Source organism: Littorina saxatilis, linkage group LG1 (genome assembly GCF_037325665.1).
Source record: "Littorina saxatilis isolate snail1 linkage group LG1, US_GU_Lsax_2.0, whole genome shotgun sequence".
NCBI classification, from domain to species: Eukaryota; Metazoa; Mollusca; class Gastropoda; order Littorinimorpha; family Littorinidae; genus Littorina; species Littorina saxatilis.
In genome coordinates this window covers 29,679,800-29,707,542 of record NC_090245.1, presented here as the reverse complement: position 1 = coordinate 29,707,542, position 27,743 = coordinate 29,679,800, and the positions used below count along the sequence as shown (strand labels likewise).

At 43.7% G+C, this 27,743-nt stretch overlaps 2 protein-coding genes across 4 annotated transcripts in view; both read left to right on the top strand.

The window, feature by feature from the left end:
• LOC138966679 (regulation of nuclear pre-mRNA domain-containing protein 1B-like) overlaps window positions 1-27,743 on the top strand; it is a 183,023-nt gene that overhangs the window by 154,542 nt on the left and 738 nt on the right. The window contains exon 8 of one of the 2 annotated variants that reach the window (XR_011455743.1): window positions 23,732-23,955. The gene's annotated coding sequence lies outside the window, so the exon portion shown is untranslated. Of the gene's footprint in view, window positions 1-23,731; window positions 24,807-27,743 lie in introns of those variants that run through there. The other variant, XR_011455742.1, reaches the window with a different exon arrangement.
• Window positions 1,526-27,027, top strand: LOC138966635 (RNA-binding protein 39-like). Of its 2 annotated transcripts, XM_070338938.1 has the most exons (12): window positions 1,526-1,642; window positions 3,621-3,701; window positions 6,007-6,056; window positions 7,713-7,787; window positions 8,222-8,401; window positions 9,637-9,760; window positions 10,217-10,516; window positions 10,999-11,064; window positions 11,395-11,602; window positions 11,848-12,055; window positions 22,034-22,218; window positions 25,533-27,027. In XM_070338938.1, exons 2-12 carry the CDS (start codon window positions 3,648-3,650, stop codon window positions 25,685-25,687), a joined length of 1,605 nt encoding a protein of 534 aa, XP_070195039.1. In that variant the 5' UTR covers window positions 1,526-1,642; window positions 3,621-3,647; the 3' UTR covers window positions 25,688-27,027. The 2 variants fall into 2 exon arrangements, with proteins under 2 accessions (XP_070195039.1, XP_070195031.1); XM_070338930.1 differs by lacking the exons at window positions 1,526-1,642; window positions 3,621-3,701 and having other exon boundaries at window positions 4,963-6,056.

Here is a 27,743-nt window from a genome sequence, read left to right as displayed (position 1 = left end):
GATGAATATGAATTGCCTTAGTATTTCTTATATATCCGAGGTCTCCAGGTATTAAAAAAAACTCGGATATATATATAAGAAAGCAAAAATGATTTCCCGTAGACTTTTTGAGAGGGGAAGGGCTCCTAATTAAATATGGACCACTTATTGTTTCATGCTATAATAACTAGCTTGTTTTCTGGCGAAGAAGTTTCATTTTGTGTTTGGTAGTCACCACTGAGGCCTAATCAGAGTGAAATCGCTCTGATAGATATTCAGCAAAAATTGAATACAGAAAAAAATCACAAATGGTCCATATTAGGAGCCTGGGCGGAAATTTTCAACTTCTACGAAAACTGAGAAGACTGTTTGTTATAATTATTTGTTTTAAATCTCGAGGGCTAGTTATAGGTTATCCCCGAGTACGCTAGTACAAGGGCTCAGCAGACTGTGTCTTTCTCCACTTAACAGCTTATTGCTGGGAAACTACTGGGCGCAGTTCGTTCAAAAGTTGATACACTAACTTGATAATAGGTCCGATTGATCGTATTAAAACTTCATGATGTTACCTGGGACCTAAATGCGAAATAAACCACAAAAACGACTTGGCCGTAGGAGGAGTTCACACCGGCGGGGCAACACGCAGCCATTGACCTGATAGAACAGCCGAACGCGTCACACAAAAGACTATACGTCATGACAAAGTTACACGCAAAGCGAAAGAGACTTTGACGTCATTTACTTTTGTTCGGAATTTTCCGTCTGTAGGCCTAGTAGCTTGTCAGTGACGTGAAAGCTTACCCAAAACGTCTTTGTTCTCTATTCTCATTGCAGCTGTGAAATAATCAGTCTTGTGTCTCGGTCGTGTAGGTACAGAGTTTGCTTCTGCAATCACTGTGTTCGTGTTGATGACGGCTTCATAAGACAAAATAATAAGCGAATCTATCGCGAGGGAGACGTTTATGTACAAATCACCGAACCCAACCCATTTTTCTGTGTGCATTTTTCCAGGGACCTATATTTAGAGTCTATGATTTTTCTAGTGAAGAATAATTAAAACTGCATGTGGTTAATTTTATCCGTTTAATGCTTGTCGAAACATATCTGATCACAGATGAGGTCGCAGTTTGTAGGTTGAATCTATGAATCGGCCAGAGATAGATCTGCATTTCTGGTCAGAAACCAACATTCACACCACAGACATTCCAAACATTTATATTTATTGAGCGAGCCAGTCTGAAGAGTACTCGGGTCCAGCGCGAGCGTTTTTTTTATTTCCAGCAAGAATGAAAATAGCCTTTAGCTATTATTTTCTTCGGTGTGAGTGCATGTGTGTACTCGTTATGTGTTTTGTCATTGATAAACATATCCTTCCCAGAAGAGAAGTAAAATGTGAACATCAACTTATTTTTACCAACACAAATTTTGTTTGGGTCACGGATGACGGGATGTAGAAGGCCTTTCAATTCAAGGGAGCTAATGCATCAGACACACTCAAAAGGAAAATTTTAAGAATTATCTACCCTGCCCCTGTCTGGTTATGTGTAAACCCCGTGCATGCTAATCGCCGCCATACTTGTACGTCAGAAGGCGTTCGTGGTTTTGCACTAAAGAGCAGAAGACATCATACAGGCCGAACTCGGGCAGTGTTTCAACAAGGAGGGTATGCAGCAAATTGTTACCAGTGGTTGTTGTTAATTTGTGAAAATTGATTTTGATCTAATATAGAACAGAACTTTCGTGTAGAGCTGTTAATCAAAAGGTCAATTTAGTACGTTTTATCGGCACAAAACAACGTAATTCTCCCCTTAGATTGTAATAAGTTAAAGCTTACACTTCACAGCTAGAGCATCATTGATGTTTATTCCCCCCCACCCCTACGCCGGGTTGTTATGGTCAATAGGTTATCGTGTTTGATTTTGAAACTTAGCAGTGTAGGAACAAGACTCGTCAAGAGACTGCTGCAGGTGAGAAGAACAGTGTGCTCACCAGAAACATTACATGGACAATTAAGTTAACACGACGGGCGCAGTGGCGTGGTGGTTAGACGTCGACCTCCTAATCGGAAAGTCGTGAGTTCGAATCCCGGTCGCTGCCGCCTGGTGGGTTTAGAGCGGAGATTTTTCCGATCTCTCAGGTCAACTTATGTGCAGACCTGCTAGTGACTTAAGCTGTTGGGGTCTATGTCACCAAAAGAGTGGGATTCCCTGTAGGTGGAGTTGGTGGAGGGGGATTCCCTGTATACAGGGATACAGGGAATCACACAGGGTGGAGTTTTTCAATAAAACTTGCAAACCATACTCGAATTTCTAAGAAATATAAAAAAAAGATTAAAAAACATCAAATTCTACCGATGTCGCCAAGCATCACGTGACTTTCAGCAATATCAGCGACACGCTACAGGAACTAAATCCTGTGGTATTCCCTGTATACAGGGAATCCCTCTCCAGGAACTCCACCTACAGGGAATCCCACTCTTTTGGTCGACATAGACCCCATCAGCGTGACTTAACCCCCTTCGTGTGTACACGCAAGCACAAGACCAAGTGCACACGGAAAAGATCCTGTAATCCATGTCAGAGTTCAGTGGGTTATAGAAACACGAAAATACCCAGCATGCCTCCCCTGAAATCGGCGTATGCTGTCTGAATGGCGGGGTAAAAACGGTCGTACACGTACAAATCCACTCGTACTAAAAACATGAGTGAACGTGAGAGTCTAAGCCCATGAACGAAGAAGAAGAAGAAGATTAAGTTAACAGACGAACAAGTTCTACTGGACAGGGAACCAAAATTGATATAGAGCTCTTATGGCGATGCCAATCTAATTACAAATTAAGTAAATAAACCAACGATGGGATGTTCCACTGTTTGAAGGAGTCCATCAGTCATCACTATCAGTACACCCAATATCAACTAATATGTTATTGTTAGTCATTGGTGTTCCAGGGGTGTTACTCCACATGTGTGTGAATCTGACAATCGTTGACCTCATCGACATGAATTATTGAATAGGATATTTGACCGGCTACATGAATTTAATATAGGACATTTTACGTGACCGACATTGTGGTCATCCACATCATCGTCTGTTACTGTTAGTGTTAAACAATCTCTATTTTCTTTTCTTTTTTTCTCTTCTTAATTGAGTTGCATGTACCTCATAATAAGTTTGTTCCATCAGCTAACCAGACCTTAAAAACAAAAGTCAAATGAACTACTACAGCGATTGTCTCGAAAGGGCTAAACTTACGGTAGCTTAAGGTTAAACAAAACTAATTGATAATTTACATCTATTTGCGAGAACTGGCATAACATTCATTTTTCAAAATATTAGAAAATTACTTAATAAGATTCATTATTGCAACTGTTTTTAATGGTGTGAGATGTCATGCACAGCTGAAGTTCTTTTGCAAGGTTCCCATGTGCTTTGCAGTGCACATTATACATAGTTGTAGCAACAACATAAAATGTATAGTATGAAAAACATGACCTCAGAAAAATGTTACATACATGTCGTGATGTGCCTTAGTCCGGTTTGCTTCTTTTCAGACTTGGAACATTTCTAATGAGCAGCAAAAATTAAATTTGAATGGCCTAGGTCATAGTCATACTCATAATCACCTTTTTTTCTGTCTGCAGTGCTTGACTAAAAGACGAGAACCCACAATGGCTGAGGATTTTGATGTTGAGGCCATGCTTGAGGCTCCGTTCAAGAAAGAGGTTTGTGACATATTTGATTTAAGTGCAGATCCATGGATACATTTCAGCTGTTTTCTCTTTGTGTTTGTGCTTGAGCTCCTTTAAATGCTTCATGAACCTGTACTTGTAGTTCGTCGACGTGGAAGTTGTAAGATGGATCCATTGGATTGTACATCAGCGGCCAGCATGCTTGTGTTGTGATGATGGGTGAGCGAGTGAGTGAACCAGAGACAAGAACATCAGGCGTCTGGTTAATACAGTAGGCTTTTGGAGAAGATTGTGTGTTCAATAGCGAAATTATGCCCTGTGATGTGGTAACTGGCATTTTTCCTCAGCCATACTGTTTTTGGAATAGTTGTTGAGAAAATACTGCAAGAGGTAGATGTGACTAGTACACAGGGGGAATGTGTACATGTTCATCAGACTCTTTGTAAACCAATCCTCTGAACTGTGTGTGCGCTTCTTAATCTTAGTGATATAACGGTTAGCTCATTGGAAATTAGTTGTTAATCTGGTGATATTGTTTAGGAGAATTACATAGAGATGCCTACTTTTGTCATCAGTAGAACACTGTGTTTGAGTTTGAATGCTGTGCCATTCATGTGCGTTTTGTTTTTTCATAGATTCCACTGTATGATGTATCTTGTACAGTTTATCACCACACCGGCTTGCCTCATCTGCAAAGGTACCTCAGTGGAAATATATACTTTATGTCACCAAGTAGCTATGCCAGCATTATTTTTATGCCAGGGGTATAATTCTCTTACAAAGTTTTGAGTTTGTAAAATTAATGGAGGTACAGCTTCACCTACCAGAAACCTACAAGAAACCTCATGACATATTGACTGGGGAAGATAGGGATATGTGAGTTTTTTCAATGACATAAAAGTTGGGAAGATTGCAGTTCTAATCGGTGGGATGAAATCTGAAGCTAAAATAAATGTCATCTACATTGATCCAGTTTTTAGTCAGTCTTGTACAAAAATGAAATAAAGATTACAGTTCTGACCTTGAGTGTACATGGGTCTCTGATACATACAGGCATACATTACATGTAACTGTAACTTTCATTAGGTGAGTTTTTGAGATTGTCAAAACTGGCAGAAGATGTAAATTTGGCCATCCATTTCATCTCAGGGGGCCGGAACTGGGCAAGGCGGAAGGCATAAGCTGCGCTGACTGTGACGTCGTCATGATCGTGGATGGGCTGGACCTCTTATGACTTGATTCTAGTCCCTGTTGCGTCAGACTCCTTGCCCTTAAAGGGTGCATCTCTTTCTCTGTTGTTATAGTCGTGCATCACGTGTTTGTGTGTATGGATGAGTGCCATTCGCTTCATACTTCTGGTCTTTTTCAGCACTATATTCAGTATGGTTTTAAGGAAAAAATCCCTCTCCCATTTAGGATAAGTAACCCCTGAACATTTTAAAGCTGTTGGTGTGCCAGTAAGTAAGTTGTCAATCTGTGGGTGATCATTTTCAAGGATGTGAAAGATGAACCCTGTTTCTTGGCCAAATATCATGGTGGTGTTTGCTTTACATGCTTTGTTTCAGGTCCTTAAAACCAAAGTCAGATCTTTGGTAAGTCATAGACATGTGATGCAGGCTTTGCAAAGCATAACCTTCACAGCTGTCCATTTCAGGAAAAAGAAAAATGAATTTGAAGACTTGGATACCTCTTACACTTCGGTTTCAGCTGCATTTTCTAAACTACCTATACTGAATGATCGACGAACAGTAAAATGGCATCTGGATTTTCTTGTAATAATATGCTAAAAGTAAAATACGTGTATTTTGCTGAAGCAGTTGGGTAGGGTTGGCTTTGCACTGCAAGTATGAGCAGTTCAAATCAGCACGGCAACATCAATCCACTGAATTTCTGAGTTTTTATTTATTTTTTTGTTTTGTTTTTTACACTCGCTCACTGTCAGAAACTGGGTTGTTCATCGGCAGGGTTTTGCTTTAAAAAAATTTGTATGGCTCTATTTTCTCCATGTTGTTTTGACATGGTTTTGGCAACAAAGATAAGGAATATGCGTTTGGTATACTTCACAATGTAAATCGTTCATGGCCTGTGCTGGTTTGAATCAAATTTTTACTGGAAACAGGGTTCTTGAACTGTGAAACTGGATTAACTCGACAAGATCCAAGGCAAGGCATTTGGCGAAATAAAGTGATGCAACTTTTGAGTTTCTTGAAATTGATCCCCACAATAGGTGACTCATTTTCAGGTAATGTGTGATACACTGTAACTGATGGCCATTACTTCTTGTTTGTTTCTCTCCTCTCCCTGTTCCTTGCTGACCTTGTGCTGTTTCTGGATACAGGAAGAAGGACGACATGAGACCACCAGTTCCTCCTCCAAGAGCAAGAAGAAGTAAGTTAAAACTTTGTTCTTTTTTATATCAGACTTTGAGTTAAAGTGTCTGATGTTTCTGTCTTGTGTTTTGTCAGGCAGAAATGTTATTATTCACATTCCTAGTATTCTGTGGTGTTTTAAAAAGACATTAATTAAATCAGAGCATCAATAGCGCGAATCTAAACTAAAAGTAACAATGTCGGCACGACTAAGAGATGAGCTTAGCAACAGGAGCAAGTTCAGATAAAGTGTTTCGGTCAAACTTTATTGTTTTCATCAAGAATTATCACAATATGAGATTGTTGCTCATTGCAGATGGCCCTTTGGAAAATGGACCGATCTTGGTTTCCAATGAGTCATGCATCCCAGAACGATGCGTCACATAAGGACACATTAGTTGTCCTTATTGGTACCCTTTCTTTTGCCTTTCATATGGAACCTGCCTTGCCTTTTCATCGTTGGGTGCTCTTTTGCTGTCAAATTTTTTCCTTGCAGGTTTTTTTGGTCCCAGTGTTACGCTATCAGATCAGTGGCGCATAGAAACCAGGTCTTTTCAACAACAAAAGAAGAAGAATTTTTGTTTTGATAATCATAGGCAGCAGTTCGCGAGGAATTTTTCAACCCCATTTAGTCAAGTGCTAAGGGTTTTGTTCCATGGCTAACAAATGGCAACATATTTGACACATTTTGTAATTTACTTTTCAATACCAGTTTAGATATTGCTCATTAAAACAAAGGTTAAGTGAATGTTGCTGCGAGAATTACCTGTGTTAGGGATTAGATCCTGAATCATGAGTCACTTGATGACCGGATTGTATTATCAGTGCTTCCTTGTGATTGATTTGTTACTGCCAACTAGCTGCTTTGTCATGCTGTACGATTTGTTTTCAAAAACAATGTTGGGTGTACACTTTACTTTCGGAGGTCATTGCAGTTGTCTGAGCTCAACATTGAGTATTTTATTAGGTGAAAACCCTTTGCTGATCATCTATGGTGTTCGTGGGTGCTTTCCTTGTAGGACCAACTGCTACATGACTAGAGGAGCCTGTCGTATACAGTTACAGTGCAAATCTGAGGGGGATATCGTAATCCACGGTGATTTCTTTATTTTTAGGTGGTCAGAGGATGAGACCTTGGTCTTAGATTAATTATGTCCCTTTCCTTTCGTCCTCAGGCTGACCTGTTGCCTCTTCCATGTAAAATGGATTCTCGTTGTGAAAATAATAGTCATGCGTTTTCTAATGATTGCTTTTGTGTTGAAATTGTAGGTGACTTTATGGGTGTCAGTGATAAAGCAAGCTTGAAATTTTCGTGACATTCCCGGGTGAAGGTATGTGGTATTTGAGAGAGGGATGTCCAACTTAAAGTGTAATCTAGTTGCTTAAAATTGTTTTAGTGCCTTGTAAGATGTTAACCTTGCTGGGCCCTATTTCTTTTCAGCAATTATTCCCTAATATTTTAGGTTACCTGACATTTAAATTTGCAGGCAAAGAACATTTAGAGCATATAAAAGAATGTTTCTCTCAAAATGATGCCCAACCATGCCAGCAAAACACTTGTGTGCAAAGTGACCTCATTCATGCCAAAATTGAAATAAGGTAACCTGTACACAACAAATAACTGCAGATGTGGTTTGTACGTTTTGCTCAGTGTAATGATTTTGACTGCGAACAGGAAGTCGAAAAGGGGTGGCAGTCGTGATCGAAGAAGCCGGAGCCGTGACAAAAGGAGTCGCAGTCGTGACAGGAGGTAAGTCTGTCTATGATGTAATCAATACATATTGAGAGAATCTTACTGTATGTATGGTTTTAAGAGGGCCGGAAAATTGCTATTTTGTACTGTTCAGGGGCTTTGTCATATTAATTTCATGTGTTTCTGCAGTGCTAAGCTGGCTGAAGTCTATTGTATCAAAAATGGCGATGTTGATGCTTTGTTATGGGTTCAGGAAGTGAGCAGAAGGTTGCATTTATTCTGTGGATATGTTCATGAAGTTACCACTGATACTTGCAAGTTTACTCCTTTTAAAGGTGAGATTGAGAGAACTTTTTATTCCTTGTATTGATAGAGAGTTGTACATTTACACATCTCTCAAACGTTCAGCTCATAATTAATGGAAAGGGGCAGAGCCGGGTCGAGACATAACAGTGGACTGGTTGTAAAATCTGTTTTATTGTTTCTTGCAGTCGTCGTGAGAATGGGCGAGACAAAGAAAAAGACCGTGATCGCAAACGCCGCAGTCGTAGTGGTGATCGCGGTGGGAGAAACAAGGACAGGCACCGCAGCCCTCCAAAAGGAGGGTTTTCAGGCCGCCGTCGCAGTCGCTCAAAGGAGAGGCATGGCAGAAGGGGCGTCAGTCCTCTCAGGTAACTACACTTCTTGTCTGTTCTCACTTGGAAGTCATTTTTTGCTTCTTGGTATTTTTTAAGAAAATACTGTCCACACAAGGGACATGAGCAGTACTTTGAAAAGGGTCTTTTAAGGGAATTTTCGTCTTCTATTTAGAGGTCTTAAATGGGGGGGGGGGGGGGGGGGGGTGCAATGGGATATGAAAAAGGAGAGTTGTATAAGCTTTCTTTTTGCCGATGGAGGGACGATTGAGAGTGTGACTGTTCGTGTCAATCTAGAAGCATGGTACATACCATCTCAAGCTTGAGATACTAAGAGCAAAGATAAAAGCGTGAGCCATTTTCGTTTCCATTGAGAAATGAGATTAAAACTCTGAGTGGGTAGCAGCACAAGCGTGACTTATAATATGTGTGATTGTTTTAAAATAAGAAAAACAAGAGAGAGAGAGAAAAAAAACTTGATAAGTGAAAACGTTTGATAGCTTCACAGTTCTCAGTTTCTGAGTTCCTCTTGTGTTTTTGAGTCACTTGAGAAAAAGTGACTCTATGTAATCGGTCAGTGTTAGTCTGTCCGGCCGGCCGTCCGTAGACACCACCTTAACGTTGGACTTTTCTCGGAAACTATCAAAGCGATCGGGCTCATATTTTGTTTAGTCGTGACCTCCAATGACCTCTACACTTTAACGATGGTTTCGTTGACCTTTGACCTTTTTCAAGGTCACAGGTCGGCGTCAAAGGAAAAATTAGACATTTTATATCTTTTCTCGGAAACTATCAAAGCGATCGGGCTCATATTTTGTTTAGTCGTGACCTCCAATGACCTCTACACTTTAACGATGGTTTCGTTGACCTTTGACCTTTTTCAAGGTCACAGGTCAGCGTCAAAGGAAAAATTAGACATTTTATATCTTTGACAAAGTTCATCGGATGTGATTGAAACTTTGTAGGATTATTCTTTACATCAAAGTATTTACATCTGTAGCCTTTTACGAACGTTATCAGAAAAACAAGGGAGATAACTAGCCTTTTCTGTTCGGCAACACACAACTTAACGTTGGGCTTTTCTCGGAAACTATAAAAGTGACCGGGCTCAAATTTTATGTGAACGTGACTCATTGTGTTGTGAATAGCAATTTCTTCCTGTCCATCTGATGCCTCATATAATATTCAGAACTGCGAAAGTGACTCGATCGAGCGTTTGCTCTTCTTGTTTGCTGTACTGTTTTAATTGTTTATTGTGATGGTACTTACAGGACTGATTATGCGCCCCCCGACATGACACCAGAGGAGAGAGATGCCCGTACTGTGTTCTGCATGCAGCTGTCTGCTAGGATCCGGGCCAGAGATCTGGAGGAATTCTTCTCATCAGTTGGAAAGGTTAGAAAATGTAAATGCTTGGCATAACTGTACTGCTGATCAAGCTTGTCTCTGTCACACTTTCTGTATGTGTTGAAAATAGGTGGAGGCTCCGAGCATAAGGGATTGTATACTGGCACAAGCCATGTATTTTCTGTCCAGTCTGTGTGCACACTGTGATCATGAGTGCATGTCGTTCTTGTGGCTGGGGTTTTCACTATTTGATAACTTAGTTTTCTGGCTGGTGGTTGATCGAAGACAATATAGATCTGAAACAAAGAACAACAATCACTCCATGACTCCCAAAATAATTTCCCAGCAGTTCTTAACCCCCCACAATCATACATCCATGTGTAACCTGACAGTTGGAAATTTGATGGATCACATCTCAAATTTATTTCTCAGTGTTGGTTCAGTCCATTATATTTTAATCGTTTTCATAATGCTCTACTTACCAATCCTTATCTGTGGTTACAGGTCAACGATGTTCGCCTGATCACAGACAACAAGACGCGGCGGTCCAAAGGCATTGCCTACGTGGAGTTCAAAGACACAGAGTCGGTGCCACTGGCCATGGCTCTGACGGGTCAGAAGCTCCTGGGCGTTCCCATCCTGGTGCAGCCGTCACAGGCGGAGAAGAACCGCATGTCCATGGCTCCGGCCATCATGACCAGCAACAGACCAGCCAGTGCTGGGCCCATGCGCCTCTATGTCGGCTCCCTCCACTTCAACATCACAGAGGAGATGCTGAAAGGAATCTTTGAGCCTTTTGGCAAGGTGGGCTTCCATTTCCCTTACCTCAAATTGGCAGGGTTTCCAGTTTGGGGAAAAGTTCAAAAATTAGTTTTCCGGTTATCTCTTAGGGCTAACTCTATGGTTCAATACTTGCAGCAATGTGGGTTAAGGTTATTAGGGCTTCTGGGGTTTTTAGTTCCAGGTTTGGATGCTATGTAGCCTACGGTTCCTGAGTTTGTTGAGATATTTATTTTTGTACAGTTACAGAAGAGGTTTAAAAGAATTGTAGTGGGTATTTTTTCACTGCTGTTGCTTCACTAAATATTATTGAACCAAAGTTGGTGAAATTTCTGCTTCAGGAACTGTGTTTGATGCTTTTTTGTCTTTTTTTTAAATGTTCTAGCCTTTGTAAACAAGTGCAACTATCAGATTATGAGGGAAAAAAAGGCCAAGGAAAGACATTAACAAATCACTGAATGTAATATCGGTAGATAATATTGTAAATGATAATTTTTCTCTTTTAGATTGACGACATCAAGTTGATAAGAGACCATGAAACCAGCCGTTCACAAGGATATGGATTTCTTACGGTGAGTTTATCTATTTATCAAAATTTATTTTATAGTGAAGTAAGAACACATGAGGTGTGGGAGTTTTGAAATAAAACAGTTTTGATATGAAAATGTTCTCAGATGAGGATAATCTCCCTTTGTCTGAAGTTAGCTTGTTGGCGCATTGATTTGTATTGTAAGAATGCTAAAAAATATCCAGTACATGATTTTGACTTTTGGAAGTTTGGCTTGGAAAGGTGATTCTTTTGTCTTATTGCTGTTGAAATGTCGAAGAAAGGAAGAAAGAGAGAAGTCATGTTACAGTTTTGTCCAGGTTTATGTACTGATGGCTGCTGTTTTGGTTTTCAGTTCCGAAACCCAGATGATGCGAAGAAAGCATTAGAACAGCTGAACGGCTTTGAGCTAGCGGGTCGACCGATGAAAGTAGGAAACGTGACGGAGAGAACTGGTATGGAGGGAGGCGCATCTTCAGCCCTGGACACAGACGAAATGGATCGAGCTGGCATAGACTTGGGAGCCACTGGTCGTCTGCAGTTGATGGCTAAACTAGCAGAAGGTCAGTAGTCATTATTTCTGTTTGCAACTTGAATTTGTACTTGAAAACACAGATACCTAGCATGCACAAACCCAAGAGGCGGCATCCTGCTGCCCACGTGTACAAGTACACACATTTCACAAGACAAAAATGAACATGCACCACAACAAAAATGCATTTGCACACAAAGGTGGTAGGATTGCAGCCACTTAGAGCCTGCAGTGAACATTGACTCTAGGAGTTACCATACACATTGTTGTGTGCAGGTACAGGGTTCCAGATCCCTCAGTATGCAGCCAACGCCCTGTCGCAGGCAGGGACCACTCCTCCCCCCATGATGACGCCCAACGGTCAGATGAATCCCATGGCGGCGGCCATGGCTGCTGCAGGTGCTGCCTCTGCTGCTGTTGCTGTGGCTGCCCCGCCCATCGCCACACAGTGCTTCATGTTGTCTAACATGTTTGACTCCACATCGTGAGTACAACGCCTTTCTTCACTCGGTCCCCATCTAATTCCGTTCCTTTCAGGTGTGTAAATGTGGAAAAGCACGAGAGGATGGATGGCAGGTTAGTAAGTTGAGAAATTGGGGGAATTTGACTTCTAATCAAGCACAAAAAAAGGTTGTAATGTAAGTCTATTATTTTATGCTACTCAAAACAATTAAATGGCCATCCCTGAATTGCTTTATTACATATCAGCAACTAAGGTAAAGTAGGATCAATCATTAACCCCTTGACTGCCGGGAGAATTTTAAAGTTAAAGAATTGGATAAGAAATCAAAAACCTGCAAGGTATAACAATCGGACCAATTCTGAGAACATGGTCTCCAGGGGAGGGCCATCTTGATGTACTTCAAAGGGCAATATACAGTGGTTGTTAACCTTAACCCAGTATTGAAATTTTCATCATCCCCCCAAAAAATGATCTTCATACGTATTGTGGCAGTCAAGGGGTTAAGTGGTGTTTAATGAAAGTTACAATAGTCCTAAACTCAAATTCTCAAGTCAAGTTTAAATTAAACCACAAATTGGATTCTGACAATCAATAAAGAGGCAAAATTTATTAAATTTAATGATTAATTAATTCTTGATTGTAATCCTCACCACCCAGGATACAAGAACACTTAACACATAACTCAATTATGTAACCTGTGGCTACTGAATTGTCATTGACAGTTTATATGTTGACAGAACACAACCAGACAAGAAAACAAATCCCAACAGTATGAGGACCAAGCTCATCAACAAATTCATTGATTTTTACATTTAGTCAAGTTTTGACTAAATGTTTTAACGTAGAGGGGGGAATCGAGACGAGGGTCATGGTGTATGTGCGTGTGTGTGTGTGTCTGTCTGTGTGTGTGTGTAGAGCGATTCAGACTAAACTACTGGACCAATCTTTGTGAAATTTTACATGAGAGTTCCTGGGTATGATATCCCCATACGTTTTTTTTCGTTTTTTGATAAATGTCTTTGATGACGTCATATCCGGCTTTTCGTGAAAGTTGAGGCGGCACTGTCACGCCCTCATTTTTCAACCAAACTCGTTGAAATTTTGGTCAAGTAATCTTCGACGAAGCCCGGACTTCGGTATTGCATTTCAGCTTGGTGGCTTAAAAATTAATTAATGACTTTGGTCATTAAAAATCTGAAAAATGTATAAAAAAAAATTTTGTTATAAAACGATCCAAATTTACGTTCATCTTATTCTCCATTATTTGCTGATTCCAAAAACATGTTATATGTTATATTTGAATTTAAAAACAAGCTCTGAAAATTAAATATATAAAAATTATTATCAAAATTAAATTTTCGGAATCAATTTAAAATTACTTTCATCTTATTCCTTGTCGGTTCCTGATTCCAAAAACATATAGATATGATATGTTTGGATTAAAAACACGCTCAGAAAGTTAAAACGAAGAGAGGTACAGAAAAGCGTGCTATCCTTCTCAGTGCAACTACTAAACCGCTCTTCTTGTCAATTTCACTGCCTTTGCCGTGAGCGGTGGCTGACGATGCTACGAGTATACGGTCTTGCTGCGTTGCATTGCGTTCAGTTTCATTCTGTGGGTTCGACAGCTACTTGACTAAATGTTGTATTTTCGCCTTACGCGACTTGTTCCCTTTTACAGCAGCTCACAACACGGACATTAATTACTGGGGCAGATAAGCTGGTCACAACTAGGCTCTAGGTGTCTGACCTGAAGTATAGAGGTCTTGGCACACAAACTCCTCTCAGAAAGTGTCTGGCTGGCCCCTGTGGCATGGTAAACAACCAACATTCACTTGACAAAGCACCAGATAGTCAAACACCTCTTTGAACTTCAGTTCTGGCTCACTGTGTCTCACATCTCAATGGGCAAGGGCACTTCTTTCTTTACATTGCTGTGTTGAACATTAACCTTGTAGGATGCTGGCTCAGCAGAGCTGGAAAAGTTCCTGGTGCTTCTGTAGCAGTTTTCCTATTGTGTAGATTACGTGTTTGTTCACCCGGCGGAAAACCGTGAGAGTTGTAGATAATAGAACAATGTGTATGTCTTTTTTTGTTCCACTCTGCAGATTTGTCGGCTAGTGCATGCGCTTTATATTTTATTATTCTCCGAATCTATTTTTGCCTCGCGTTGTGTTCATTTCCCTAGTGCGTGCAACTATAATCTGCCTGTAGGCTAAATTTATCCTCTCTCACCTAAAATTGCCGGGTTAGCTTATCTTCATAAAAGGCTATGATCGCAAGAAGAAATGACGACCTACATGACAATGAAAAATCACTCATACGAATAACCGAGTCAATTTCATGGGATCACTTTTCTATAAAATAGTTTATTAGACTTATTTATTATTTAGAAAAGTGTACAATGTCTCAATACAACAAGCGTAATTTACGCAATATTATAAATTCACATACAAAATTTGGTACAAAATCCCGGGTCGCCTTTACATGGCAAACATCAAAAATGCGCAAGTTATCATACAAAAACAATGAAGCCACCTAATCTCCCTTCCCCATCTAAATCCTATCGTAAGGCGAGACTCCGCATATCGAGCTAGCTACTTTTTATCCCATACAGGATCTTTTGTTCACTGACTGACTGACTACGAATTTCTCTTTATCCTATTTACTTTATTGGAATTCTAAATGGGAGAAACAGTTCTTCCCTCTTTGGGCTAAGTTTTTAAGGATGGTCTAAGACCTCAGAATTTCTATATTAACTTTAGTGAGAAAGTGTCAGAGTCATGAATGACTCTCCATATTCGTCACCAAAGTGTTTTGTCCCTAACCTAATTCCAATTTCCCCCTTTTATAAAGTACCATGCGCAAAGCGGGTGGGACACCAAAAACACAGGAACTTCCCCAGAGTTGCGCAGGTCACCTAGTGTTTAAATTCCCCGCCTATCTATCTAGTTTAGGACCGCTCAATCAAACGCACGCCGACATTCTAACAGTCCGGTTGTTTATTTCTGGCTATCTACGAACTTCTCTCCTATGTCTTTCTTTGAACCTTTACTGGTGTTTGAAGCAAACAATCCAGTAACATGCGCGGTTATCCTTTGAAATTGACTAGGCCTATGCTATTCTGACTTTACGAAAAATGTAGTAAGAATCTCTAAGTTCTTTTACTTTTACTCTGTGGTTTCTCTATGCTATCCCGTTGAAAGAATGCGGAGTCTCCTGCTGTAATAATCTTTCTTGATCTTTTATACCGGCTTATGCCGTAACCTAGACAGAAACACGGACCCCATACGGATTGGTTGATAGCAAATCGACCATCACCGAACTACTTACGAAACATTCCGCTACCAACATAGTCCGCCCCCTTTCCCTCATCTTCTGGCCTACTTGCTAACATAATGAACAATTTATCAATAATCCCACTTCTTTACTCCACATATTATTCTATCCACATCAAAAGAACACATATTTCCTTATAGTTAACGATTCCTGTTCCTTCTGATCTAACGATGATCTTGCTCGGCGATCGTTGTTCCCAACACGACGAACAATCATCATCCTCCTGTTTCCTCATCGATCAAAAGAACACATCGCCATCAATAATCTACATTCTTTAACTAACTTTCATCCAATCTCTATTCATAAAACTTGACATTTGTCTAGTTTTACCAATGTTTATTGACCTGTCTGCCGGTAAATCATGTTGGCGCCACACAAATGGCCGCCCACATGGAACTACGGAGAGAATTATCTCCCTTGCATTGTTTACTTTTGGTTTCGATACCAACTATTCTTGTGCTTATTTTAAAAGCTGAGGCCAGCGATAGCGTGACAGATTCAATCACATATTCTTACCTCAACTCACATAAATGGCATTAACTTCAGTTCATTGCTAAGATATTGAAGTAGTACTCGACCCTGGTAAGGGGGGAAGTAACTCCCTAAGAAAAACAATCCGTAGTCAAGGACGGGAGTCACCTCCCCTACCGGTAACCCGCACATGCGCGGTCCTGCTACCGGCCGTCATTCCACCCACTTCAACACTACTGCACAGACGTGTTGTTGTACTCCGGCATATTTTTTGCCTTGGCCTTTTGTGGAAGGCCATTTGACCCTGGTCTTTGCGTTGCTATCTTTAGGTAAGATCGTTTCACTATCTCTTCGCTGCGCGTTGCGTTCGTTTGAGTATTTTCGCTGTTGTAATTCATCTCCACGTGCGCGTGTTCGATATTGCAAATGGCGGACAAAAACTCAAAAAGCAAGGGCAAACTTGTTTCCCTACTCTCTTCACCGGGAAAAGAGAAGGATAAAGACAAGTCTAAGTCTAAATCAAAGACGCGTGCATCTGTGTCTTCTTCACAGCCTACTTCTTTAATTCTGGTTACTGACCCGGCGACAAAGAAGACAGAACGGGTTTCGCTCGACTCTACGTCACCGTCACCGGTTTTCCCTACGCGGGAACGTTCTTCTTCTCCTCTCTCGCGCTCGCAGACGCCACGGTCTAGCGAGTCCGTGTCGCGGGAAGAAATTCTGGCTATGTTTGCTACTCTGAAACATGACCTAGTTGCCTTACATTCGGCGGAAAGGCCTGTCGCTCCCCTCCCGCCTGGCGTGGGGGGGGTGGCTTCTCTTTCTAGGCTGCGGCCGTCCGCGACGATCACGTCGGCTGATCTCGGGCCGGATTTTTCTGGTTTGGTTGCGGATTCCCCTGCCTTTTCAGGGGGGTTCGCGGCCTTAGCGCCGCCCGGTTCCAGCGCTTCGGCGTTGGGCGGCGTTTGTGGGAGTCCCCATCTTTTTGGGGGCTCACACTTGCCTGCGGGCCCGGGTTACGCTCTTGCGTCGCCGGGTTCGCAGACGGCTCCTCCCCGGCAGTACACCGTCCATCACGTGGCGGGTGCGCTAGGGAGCGGCGTAGCGCGCCAGCCTGCCCCCCTGGGATCAGTTTCGGCTGTCCCGGCCTCTGGGGGGCAGGCAGCAGCGTCTTGTTTGCCCAGCTCTGGCCTACAAGATTCTGTCGGCGGTCATCGACCTGTAGCTCTTGGTTCGGCTGCCGCCGTTCCTGGTTGGAGTTCGCAGGGGGTAGGCTCCTCTGGTTGCCCCTCGGGGCTTCCGGTCGGGCCTGCCCGCGGATTGTCGTCCTCGACTTCCGGTTGTGCTGTGGCAGGCACTTCCGGTGGAGGACAGCGGGCTAGTGGTTCCGGTGGCAGTGTCCCTGCTATCCCGTCCCTGGTTACGCATCGACTTCCGGCCCCGACTTCCGGTTCCGCCGCGGCGGTTCCGGTTGTCGGCGGTGCTGTTGGTGGACAGTTTGCGGCGCTTCCGTCTATTGTTCAACCGACTTTAGCCACTTCCGCTTCCGTGGACGGGTGGGTTTCCGGTTTACCGGACCCTCCTTCTGATGGAGATCAGGAAGGTTTTGGAGAGGAACAGGAAGGGGATGAGGATTGCTCTGAATCTGTTACCCCTTTACGGATTCCCAATAAACTGGGCCCTACTCTGGAGTTGGCTGCGGAGATAACCTCACGGTATTTCCCTGAGGGTGTCTCCGCCGATTCTACTGTGGTCGCACCCCCTCCTTCTGCTTTGGCAGATTTTGCGGGCGCGGGGGACACGAAGGCGAAGTTCCGGTTCATTGAATCTCCTTCCGTCCCTTTTGTGATGGCTCAGGTGTTGGCGGACGCTAACACACCCTACCCTCTCTTGGCTGCTCATGGAGAAGCCCCCCCGTCTGCTCAGCCTTGGCTAGCCTCGGTTCAGGCAGGCGGCGGCCTCCCAGCTAATTCAAGAAGATCGCGGCTGCCTAGCAGGCCACATTCTCTTCTCTCCTCGTTTTCGCTGCCCACAGCTCCACTTCCGGTGACTCCGGAACTGGCTCGCTTACGGCAGGACGGTTATAGCCGAGATAGGACTGCCGTGTGTACGGAACAGAGTCTACTCGGGCTGGAGGAGAGCGGGCGTTCTTCCCTCGAACTGACCTCCTTAGCGGAAACGCTCATTCGGTCTCTCACGAGAGCCATCGCTTCGTCCATCGAACCTTTTAGGTTCCGTGACGATGCCATTGAGGCTGATGCTGCCATGCTCCTGGCGGCGCTTGCGAAGGTCACTGACAGTCAGATGACGCTTGCTGCTCGGCTCTACTCTCAGGTGGTGTTCTGGAGGCGCGAGGCTTTTCTTAACGGCTCTCGCCTGACGGATAAGGCCACCATAGACTCTTTGAGAGTCTCTCCCTTTTCAGAGGGTGCGTTGCTGGGGTCACGCTCTTTGGATGCCCTTCGGCAGCAAACTGAGGAAACTCGTGACCAACATGTGGTGCAACTGACGGAACTCGCTCTTAAGCAGCACAGCAACAAACCACGGAGTTCTGCGTCAGCGCCAGACAGCTCTTCTGGGCAGCAGTCGTCTCGCGCAGGTAGGGGTGGGTCACGGTCCCGTCCTTACCAGCGTAAACCTTCCTTCGGGAAGCGGGGGTCTGGGCGCAAGCCCAACCCCCAATGAGCCACCCCCGATCCAGTCACCCCCCCCCCCCAGCCTCTACCCTTTTGGTAGCAGGCGGCCTCTTCCGGGTTCTTCCAGCTTGGCTGTCTCGGACAAGCAGCCTATGGAGCATGGGGGTGATTCGATCGGGGTTCCGCCTTCCTTGGCAGGAAGGCAAAGCCCCTTCGTCCAGGGCGCCGGCCAACTTCCGGTTTCCGGTCAGCCCAGACGCTCAGGAGACTTTACAGGCGGAAATCCTTCTCTTTCTGCGGAAGCAGGCTATAGAGGAGTTTCTCGGCCACCCCTTCTTGGGACTTTACGGCAGAATTTTGGTCGTCCCCGGGGTGTTGCACCAAGGCATGGTGTTCGATTCACGGGAGTGGGCAGTCCGTCCCACTCAACGTCGTTTATACAAACGGCAGGCGCGCCCTTTTCAGGCGGCGCTCAGTTCAGTCTGGAATCCGACGTCACACGGCTGGGACGTCTCAGTTCCGTTTCGGGGTCTGGTTGCAGCAGACCACGCCTCAGTGGATGAACACTCCTTGGCTTCTGCAGGGAGTGCCCATAGCGCTTCCTCCTCCTTGCACGCATCTCTTTGCGGGCGCAGCACAGAAGGGCTGCGGGGCTCACTTGGACACGCACACGACTTCCGGTCGGTGGTCACAAGAGCAGCGGTCTATGGCACAACATTCGCCTCGAGCTCGAGGCGGTCTTTCTGGGTTTTCATCACTTTCTCTCCGCTTTCCAGGGCACCCATGTGTTGTTTCTTTACAACAACACGGCGGTCTCTGGTTATTCCAACAAACAGGGCGGGTCCCGATCTCGGCTGTGGTCCAGCCGAGCATGCGAGACTTTTTCTTAGATCCTGATCTCGGCTCGCTATCTGCCCGGCTGCCTGAACGTCCTTGCCGACGTCATCAGCCGTTCCTTCCAGATCCTCCACACGGAGTGGACCATCACCCATCAGGCGCTCCTCCTTCTTTGGGCGCAGGTAGAGCGTCCGATGGTCGTCCTTTTCGCCACGAGATTTTCACGTCGCCTCCCGATCGTTGTGTCTGTTTCCGGGCCCGGAAGCTTGGCAGATCGACGCGATGACGATCAGCTGGACAGGGCTAGAGGCTTACGCCTTCCCTCCCACTCCACTCATCGGAAGGGTTCAGCCTAAAGCCGACTTAGAGCGACTTCATCTCCTTCTCGTGGCACCGCGCTGGCCCAGTCAGCATTAGTTCCCGGACCCCATGCGGCTCGCCAGCGGCCCGCCAATCCCGCTCGGCCGCCGGCGAGGGGAGCTTTTCCAGCCCAGAACGGGGACTTTGCACAATCGCCCCGAGGGCCTGGATCCTCACGCCTGGAGAGGGTTCGGAGATCACTGGGGTGCTCAGGCGCCTCCGTTTTCGCTTTTGGACTTAGGCCAGAAGGCTCACAGGCCACCTCCTCTGTCTACTAGTTACACTGGCTGGCTTGGACTCGATGGTTTGCGGCTAACAATGTTGTCCCGGTCGCCCTGCGATCAATGCAGGTCGCAAACCATCTGGCATGGCTCTCCGCTCGGGGACGCGCCGCGTCCGCTTTGCGCGCTCGCCGCTCAGCCATCTCTGTTACTTTTAAGCAACTTGGACGCTCCATCTCCCTCGGGGGAGTTATCGCGAGTGTGCTAAAGGGCGCGGCCCTCAGTTCTGCAACGGAGAGAACTTCTGTCCCGGCTTGGGACGTTCTTCTAGTACTCGAATTTCTCCGTTCTAGTGCTTTTGAACCTTTACAAGACGCTAGTCTCTCTGACCTTACGCGCAAAACTCTCATGCTCATACTGCTCGCTTCCGCGCGGAGGGGCAGTGAGATCCACGGCCTCTCAGGCCTAGACCGGGATATCACTTTCGAAAGAGACGGCTCGGTTTCACTGCGTGTCCGTCCCGATTTTCTCGCCAAGAATCAAAAACCTGGTCAACTTTCACCGATCATTTCCATTCGGCCTCTCCGGGACATTTTTAGCCCCCGGCGATCCGGATCTTTCTAACTGTCCGGTACGCGAGCTTAAGGCTTACTTGTCGCACCGCTCCGTTTCGAGCATCAGCTCCGAAGTTGTTGTTTATTTCGATCATTTCAGCCCGAAATAAAGACTTTGCAAAAACCACGCTTTCCAGATGGTCTTCCACACTTATAAGGCATGCTTATCAGTGGTGGCAGACACAAAAGGGGGGGGGGGGGGGCAGTCAGTCCTTCCTCCTCGATCACCTCGTACGCACGAGGCTTGAGCGTGGGCAACTTCCTTAGCTGTCCTCAAGTCTGGAAGGATGTCAGACGTCCTCAAAGCCGCATACTGGACGACTCATGATGTCTTCCTCAGCTACTACCTCCGGGGCATTGCCAGCACTCATCCGGACGGTACCAACTGCCTCCCAGCTATGGTTGCCGCAGGCCAGATACTTCCAAGAGTTTAATGTGAGTATCCCACCGCCTTTATGTGCAATCTGCCATTTATGTGAGTTGAGGTAAGAATATGTGATTGAATCGAAAATTTCAAAACTAAATTTTCATTTAATTAATATACTTACTCAACTCACATCGTTTATACCCTCCCATCCATCCCCGCTAACATTATATGTGTTACAGGTGTGTGTTTCCGTGGGGGAATGACGGCCGGTAGCAGGACCGCGCATGTGCGGGTTACCGGTAGGGGAGGTGACTCCCGTCCTTGACTACGGATTGTTTTTCTTAGGGAGTTACTTCCCCCCTTACCAGGGTCGAGTACTACTTCAATATCTTAGCAATGAACTGAAGTTAATGCCATTTATGTGAGTTGAGTAAGTATATTAATTAAATGAAAATTTAGTTTTGAAATTTTCGATTACGCTGTACGCCATGACTGTCCGGAACCTTCACTATCTAACTCTATAACATTAATTAAACTTTCTACAAATATGGCTCTCCCGCCACATTTCAAAGGTAGCCAGTTCAATATGAGACACTGAAATTTAGTCCTTCAAGTGCGAAAGGCGTTTTTTTTACCATCTTCACCCCTGAATTGTCTCCTGATTTTCAAAAAAAGGGGAACCCTCCTATACCAGATGTAATATGCTCATTCAGTATCCTCTGGGAAGCGTTCACCTATGCCACACCCACACAACTGATTTAACGAATACTTGCCAAAAATTCAAAGTCAAACTTGAAATACTCTGTTCCTAGTGCATGATTTTCAAAGTAGCCCTTGAGTTATTTGCTTAGTTTACTTCAACAAGTTGAGCATTCTCTCAATTTTGTTAAAGCAAACAAAGTTGTGATGTTGGACCACTACTCACGATGTTGGCCAACTGACGTTGTGAGGGAGTAAATTGCAGAAAAGAGAGAATACTCGGCAGAAAGATGTGTAAATCTGATTTGCAACTGAATCACCCTTCACCTTTTTGGGGAAGAATTAAGGCTGAATATTTCATGAACACTTTTGTGACCAACTGATATCACTCCTACATGTTTTACCCATGCATCTTTTACTTCTAAGAAGTAATATATCTTGGCTTGATGTTGCAGAGAGAATCGTTCCAACTGGGACCAGGAGATTCGCGATGACGTCATAGAAGAGTGCAACAAACATGGGGGTGTGCTGCACATTTACGTTGACAAAAGCTCCCCCACTGGAAACGTTTATGTCAAGAATCCCACCATCGCTGCAGCTGTGGCCTCTGTCAATTCACTGCATGGACGCTACTTTGGAGGTAAAAGTCATGTCACTTACTGTCGTTGATGTTGAGCACTTGTTCAGAATGGCAGGCCCAGGTACACTCTGGGATTCATGTACATAATCCCTTTCTTGGATTGTGGCAACAACTACAACCTGACTTTTGTACTGCAAATTTCTTCTGATACTGAATACTAAAGTAGCTGTGAAAAAAAGGAAGAGAGAGAGAAAATAAATGTAGGAAAATAAATGTAGGAAAATAGACTGAGGGTGAGTTTCTGTGCATGTCAGCTTTTCTATTGGATGCATGATTCTGCTGCCTATTGTAGTTGCAGTGATGTTCCGAGGCGTCGGTCATAGACCGATTTAGGTTGTAAAATGACCGATTGCAAACACCTCTGTCCCGTCAAATGTCCGATCCGATTGCGAAGTCAGCGGTCATTGTCCGATACGTCTTGAGCGGTCACTGCAAGAAGAATCTGTACAAACTGAAGTATCAAACTCCGTTAAAACGAGTTTGCCAACAAGGGATGCAACTCTCGACCGATCAATATTACAAGAGCCACAACTCTCGCTACTTTTGACAGCGACACTTTACTTCCGCCGCCACATTTCTGCAAAGATGCCGCCGAAAGCTCAAACAAACTGTCATATCGCAGGGATACCCCAGGGACAGTTTTATTTCTCTGTGGCAGCTGATTGCTAAGTTCCACAGAGCTGCCTTCCCACACCTCATGAAGCTTGCGGAAATCGCACTCGTCTTGCCAGTCCATACAGCTGATGTGGAAAGAAGCTTCAGTGCCCAGAACAATATCTTGACCACGAAGAGAAACCGCCTGCTCACTGAGACACAGAACATGTTGTTGAAGCAGAAGATAGAGGGGGAGAAGGAGAGGGATGATCAATACCTTTTTGACATTGTTTGCAGATGGAAGTTAAAGAAGGATAGAAAGCTGTTCAAGCTCACTGAAAATGATCATGTGTGACATCCTGAAGTGTGTGAAAGATCACTTGTCACTTGTGACATTAATTCTGAAGCATTTGTGTGTGTGTGTGTGTGTGTGTGTGTGTGTGTGTGTGTGTGTGAAAGATCACTTATGACATTCTGAAGCATGTGTCTGTGTGTGTGAAAGTAACCCTACTGAACACTGTTGCATTTAAAATATTAAAATAAATTTGGAACTGTTCAGTTTTTATTTGCCTTTATTCATATATTCTCAGTCATCTAAAAAGGTTTGGTGCCATGATTGGTTCGCTTGATCTGAATGTCCTATTGTTTTTTTGTAGTCAGGACATGATGTCCTATTAGTTTTTTGATTCAGGACATTTTGTCCTGTTGCCCTCCAGTCCTAGGAACATCACTGTAGTTGTACTCTAAGTACATGATAATTCTGACACGAGATAGTTACTTGCACTGATACTGTAAGCACTAAAGGGAAAGGGGGAAGAATTTACCCGATGTAAGAGGCGACTAACGGATTCTGTTTCTCCTTTTACCCTTGTTAAGTGTTTCTTGTTTAGAATATAGTCAATGTTTGTAAAGATTTTAGTCAAGCCCCTGGAGCAATTTTTTGAGTCACTTGAGAAAAAGTGACTATGTAATCGGTCAGTGTTAGTCTGTCCGGCCGGCCGTCCGTAGACACCACCTTAACGTTGGACTTTTCTCGGAAACTATCAAAGCGATCGGGCTCATATTTTGTTTAGTCGTGACCTCCAATGACCTCTACACTTTAACGATGGTTTCGTTGACCTTTGACCTTTTTCAAGGTCACAGGTCAGCGTCAAAGGAAAAATTAGACATTTTATATCTTTGACAAAGTTCATCGGATGTGATTGCAGACCTGCCTACTCTCCCGAAAAATTCGGGAGACTCCCGATTTATGTCTGTTACTTCCGACCTCCCGATTAGACTTTGAATTCTCCCGATTTCATCAATGAATCCTGTAAAAAAAACAAAAAAAACGAAATTTGTTCCGTGTTGTACATGGTTTGGGCTTTTAGACGCCTGGGCTGAGTACAGCTTCCGGTGCCGCCAAGCGTTTTTGCTTCGGCTGTTATGATTGGTTTACTCAGATACAACGACCAATCGCTAAGCTTGACTTGCGAAGCTCTGTTGACGCGGATTGTCGCGATGGCGGGTAAAGAAGCTGAGAAACGTCTGCATGAGACAGACGACGAATCGACAGCACCATTTGAGCATCAGCAGAAAGTGAAATCGAAGAAATACATGCAGAAGTGGAAAGACGAGTACTATAAGTTGGAAAACATGGAGAAGTCTACGAAAGGCCCCCATTTTGCTCATTGTGGCGTCTGCTATCCGGTATTGTTCATATATTGGTATTGAATTCCTTACGTTTGTTCTCGCCTGCACCAATCAGTATTACTTTTTCTTCTCTGTGAAATATGGCCCTGTTGAGAGTAAATGTATTCATTTTGAATCCAAGAGCTGGCAAAATAAATCTAGTCATATATTTCTTGAATGACCTTGTTTTCATCTGTATGAATTGGGTTTTCCTGGAGTGAAAAGTCACTAAAATATGTTCACATATTTTATCTGCCTGTCCCATGCTGTCTTTTTCAAGCCATTGCTTAATACATACACTTGATGTAGATGTGATTACAACTGCCAGGCCAGTCATATGAGCTGTCTTCTCAAAGAAAACCAAGCTCTGTTATAGTTTTATTGTACTTTTCATAGCTTTTCAAAAAGGCATATCCCATTTATTTGGTGTTAGGAAAGTCCTCAAAATACACTTTATAAATCCTTAAAACCATTTTTGGTCGGGGGGCTTCGCCCCCCTGAACCCCCCACCAGGGCGTTGCCCCTGGACCCCACCGGGGCCTTGGCGGCCCCTGGACCCCGGCCAGCTTTGGAGGATCTCCCTAATTTACCTTTGGGGGGGTAGGCAGGTCTGTGATTGAAACTTTGTAGGATTATTCTTTACATCAAAGTATTTACATCTGTAGCCTTTTACGAACGTTATCAGAAAAACAAGGGAGATAACTAGCCTTTTCTGTTCGGCAACACACAACTTAACGTTGGGCTTTTCTCGGAAACTATAAAAGTGACCGGGCTCAAATTTTATGTGAACGTGACTCATTGTGTTGTGAATAGCAATTTCTTCCTGTCCATCTGATGCCTCATATAATATTCAGAACTGCGAAAGTGACTCGATCGAGCGTTTGCTCTTCTTGTTGATTAGTGCTTTTGTGAACAAGAAACAAATCCCATCTTTCCCCGTCGCGATATAACCTTGAACGGTTGAAAACGACGTTATATAACAAATAAAGAAAGAAAGTTGTTTTTATATCTGTCATTCTTCATTTTATCACATTTTCTTTGTGTTTCAGGTCGTGTGATCACTGCAGCCTACGTGCCTCTGCCCAACTATTCCACACTGTTTCCAGACTCAGCGCGAGCAGGACAGAACCTCATGTCCTCAGCCCAGGCATTGCAGGCAGGCTTCACCTCCAACTTCCTGACCATGAACCCCACCGTCAGGTGATCTCCGTCCCATGCCAAACTCGTTGAGCTGTGAGGGACTCTTGCTAGCTGCAAAAGGTCTCGCCTAGATTCTTCTGGGGATGTTTGGTTTGCACTCAAATGTGCATGGAGAAACAGTTGTGGATAATTCCATCGTGTTTTGTCTTTTATTCGATTGGGAAACTGGCCTGTGAGAAGTTCTCTAAAAAGACTGACTGTTAGTTTTATCTGTTCTGTTTGAACTTGGAGGGAAATTGAGCCACAGTTCCCCCGGGAGGTTTCTTTGTCAGCAGGATGCACTACACTGCAAGTGTTCAGTAACCTGGCAGCGTTTTTATCCATGGTGCAGTCTCCAGTGGCTGTCCAATGATAGACTGAACTCCACAGCGCTCACAGGTTTTTACTTTGTCTACATGAAAAACTGCAGCATTTCAATTTATGAGGTTTGAGAATGTGAGTGTTTGGAAGCGGGTGATGTTTGCCTTTGATATAATTATAAAGCTGTCAAGAAAATGTGAAGTTTGTCAGGAATGAAAAATTGTGCTTCATTTGTGTCTGTGTGAACCTTTCGTTGATCCATTGTGATCGAATGAAATATAAACTTGTCATACTGTAGTCAATAACAGTGTTTGAAAGATGTATGAATTGGGAGTGTTGGAAGAGAAAGAGAGGGCTAGTGTGTGTGTGTGAGTGTAAATACAAATGTGTAAGACATTTTAACTTGTCATTCTGCTGGCAATCTGATTTAGCATATTTTTCAGTTGGTTTGATTTTGTAATGTATGAAGGTTTAAATTGTATGCTAGTAGTTCAGTGTGTGAATGTGAGGTCATAGAAGCAACTTATGTGAAACTGGATGTCAGATTCATAAGTTCTGTGAAACTGGAGTTAGAATGATGCGTGTGAAAAAAGTTCAGTTGCAGTTCAAATTTGGTACATATAATAAGTACTGTGCAATGTGTCATATTTTGATAATACATGAAGTATATGCTAGCATAACGCATAAAAATACCTTGAATTGATTAACACTTGGAATTGTAAATGAGATTCAAACTGTCACATGTTGCAATTTCTGCAGTTGTCTATACAGAAATAGGGTGTTGTGATGAAGTTTGGTAAAGATGATTATCAATAAACATGTAGTAACAGTTAGCTTTTGTAACTATTTGCTTCATAGCAGTACCAAATGAAATGCGAATCCTGACAGAAAATTCTTAAACTGTGTTCTGCAGTAGACTTTGCCTACTTCTTAAAATAGTTCACACCTGTGTGAAAATGTTACTGTTCTCATGGTCGGTGAAGTTTGTGCAGAGAACTGTAGCAGTGGTTTTTGTACAAGATTCAACAATGACATTTGACCTGATATAGCCTTCTTTTTTGTATTCTGTGTGTGTGTGTGTGTGCTCCTAAAGGGAGTGTATATTCCAAGGAGGAACCTGTATACTGTGAAGATAATCCTTCCCTGAGTACATGCAAAACTGTCAAAACATGCCTTGCAGTTGGTTGTTCAATGGAACCATACAAGGAAGCACTATCAAAACCGTCTAAGCACTGTTACAGTACACACAAGCACAAGACCAAGTACGCATGAAAAGATCCTGTAATCCATGTTAAAAGTTCACAGGCACACACACACACGCACACACACTAATAAACTAATCGTTAATGCTCTGGTTTAAAAAAAATATGTTTTATAGTTATACATGTACTTCAAACGCTTTGCCTTTCTCTGATTTCTTTTTCCCTGCTGTTTCAACCGGTTGTGACTGACCGGTTAAGACACACCCTTCCTTACCCCAGCCCACCTACCCCCAACCTCCCACAGTGAACGGAAAGGAACGTGCGTCGTCATGCCGTCTTTAGAAAGCATAACTCTTACAGGAAAACCTGCAATCATACCATACAAACAAACCAAACAACTGAACAAGTCGCGTGAAGCAATATCAAAACATTTTTAGTCAATATGTTAGGTTGAAACTAAAAGATCAACATTAAAAACCAACCATCACCAAGACTAAAATTAATGTAAGTCTGGGCTAGCAAAGACAGGTCACGCTCGGCTCCGCAAAACATGCGAGT

Coding starts and splice junctions, on each gene's coding strand:
- LOC138966635 (XM_070338930.1), top strand. CDS start 5,935: ATGGCCATTACTTCTTGTTTGTTTCTCTCCTCTCCCTGTTCCTTGCTG. Junction 9,761..10,216: donor TCTTCTCATCAGTTGGAAAG/GTTAGAAAATGT, acceptor CTGTGGTTACAG/GTCAACGATGTTCGCCTGAT. Junction 11,065..11,394: donor AAGGATATGGATTTCTTACG/GTGAGTTTATCT, acceptor TTTGGTTTTCAG/TTCCGAAACCCAGATGATGC.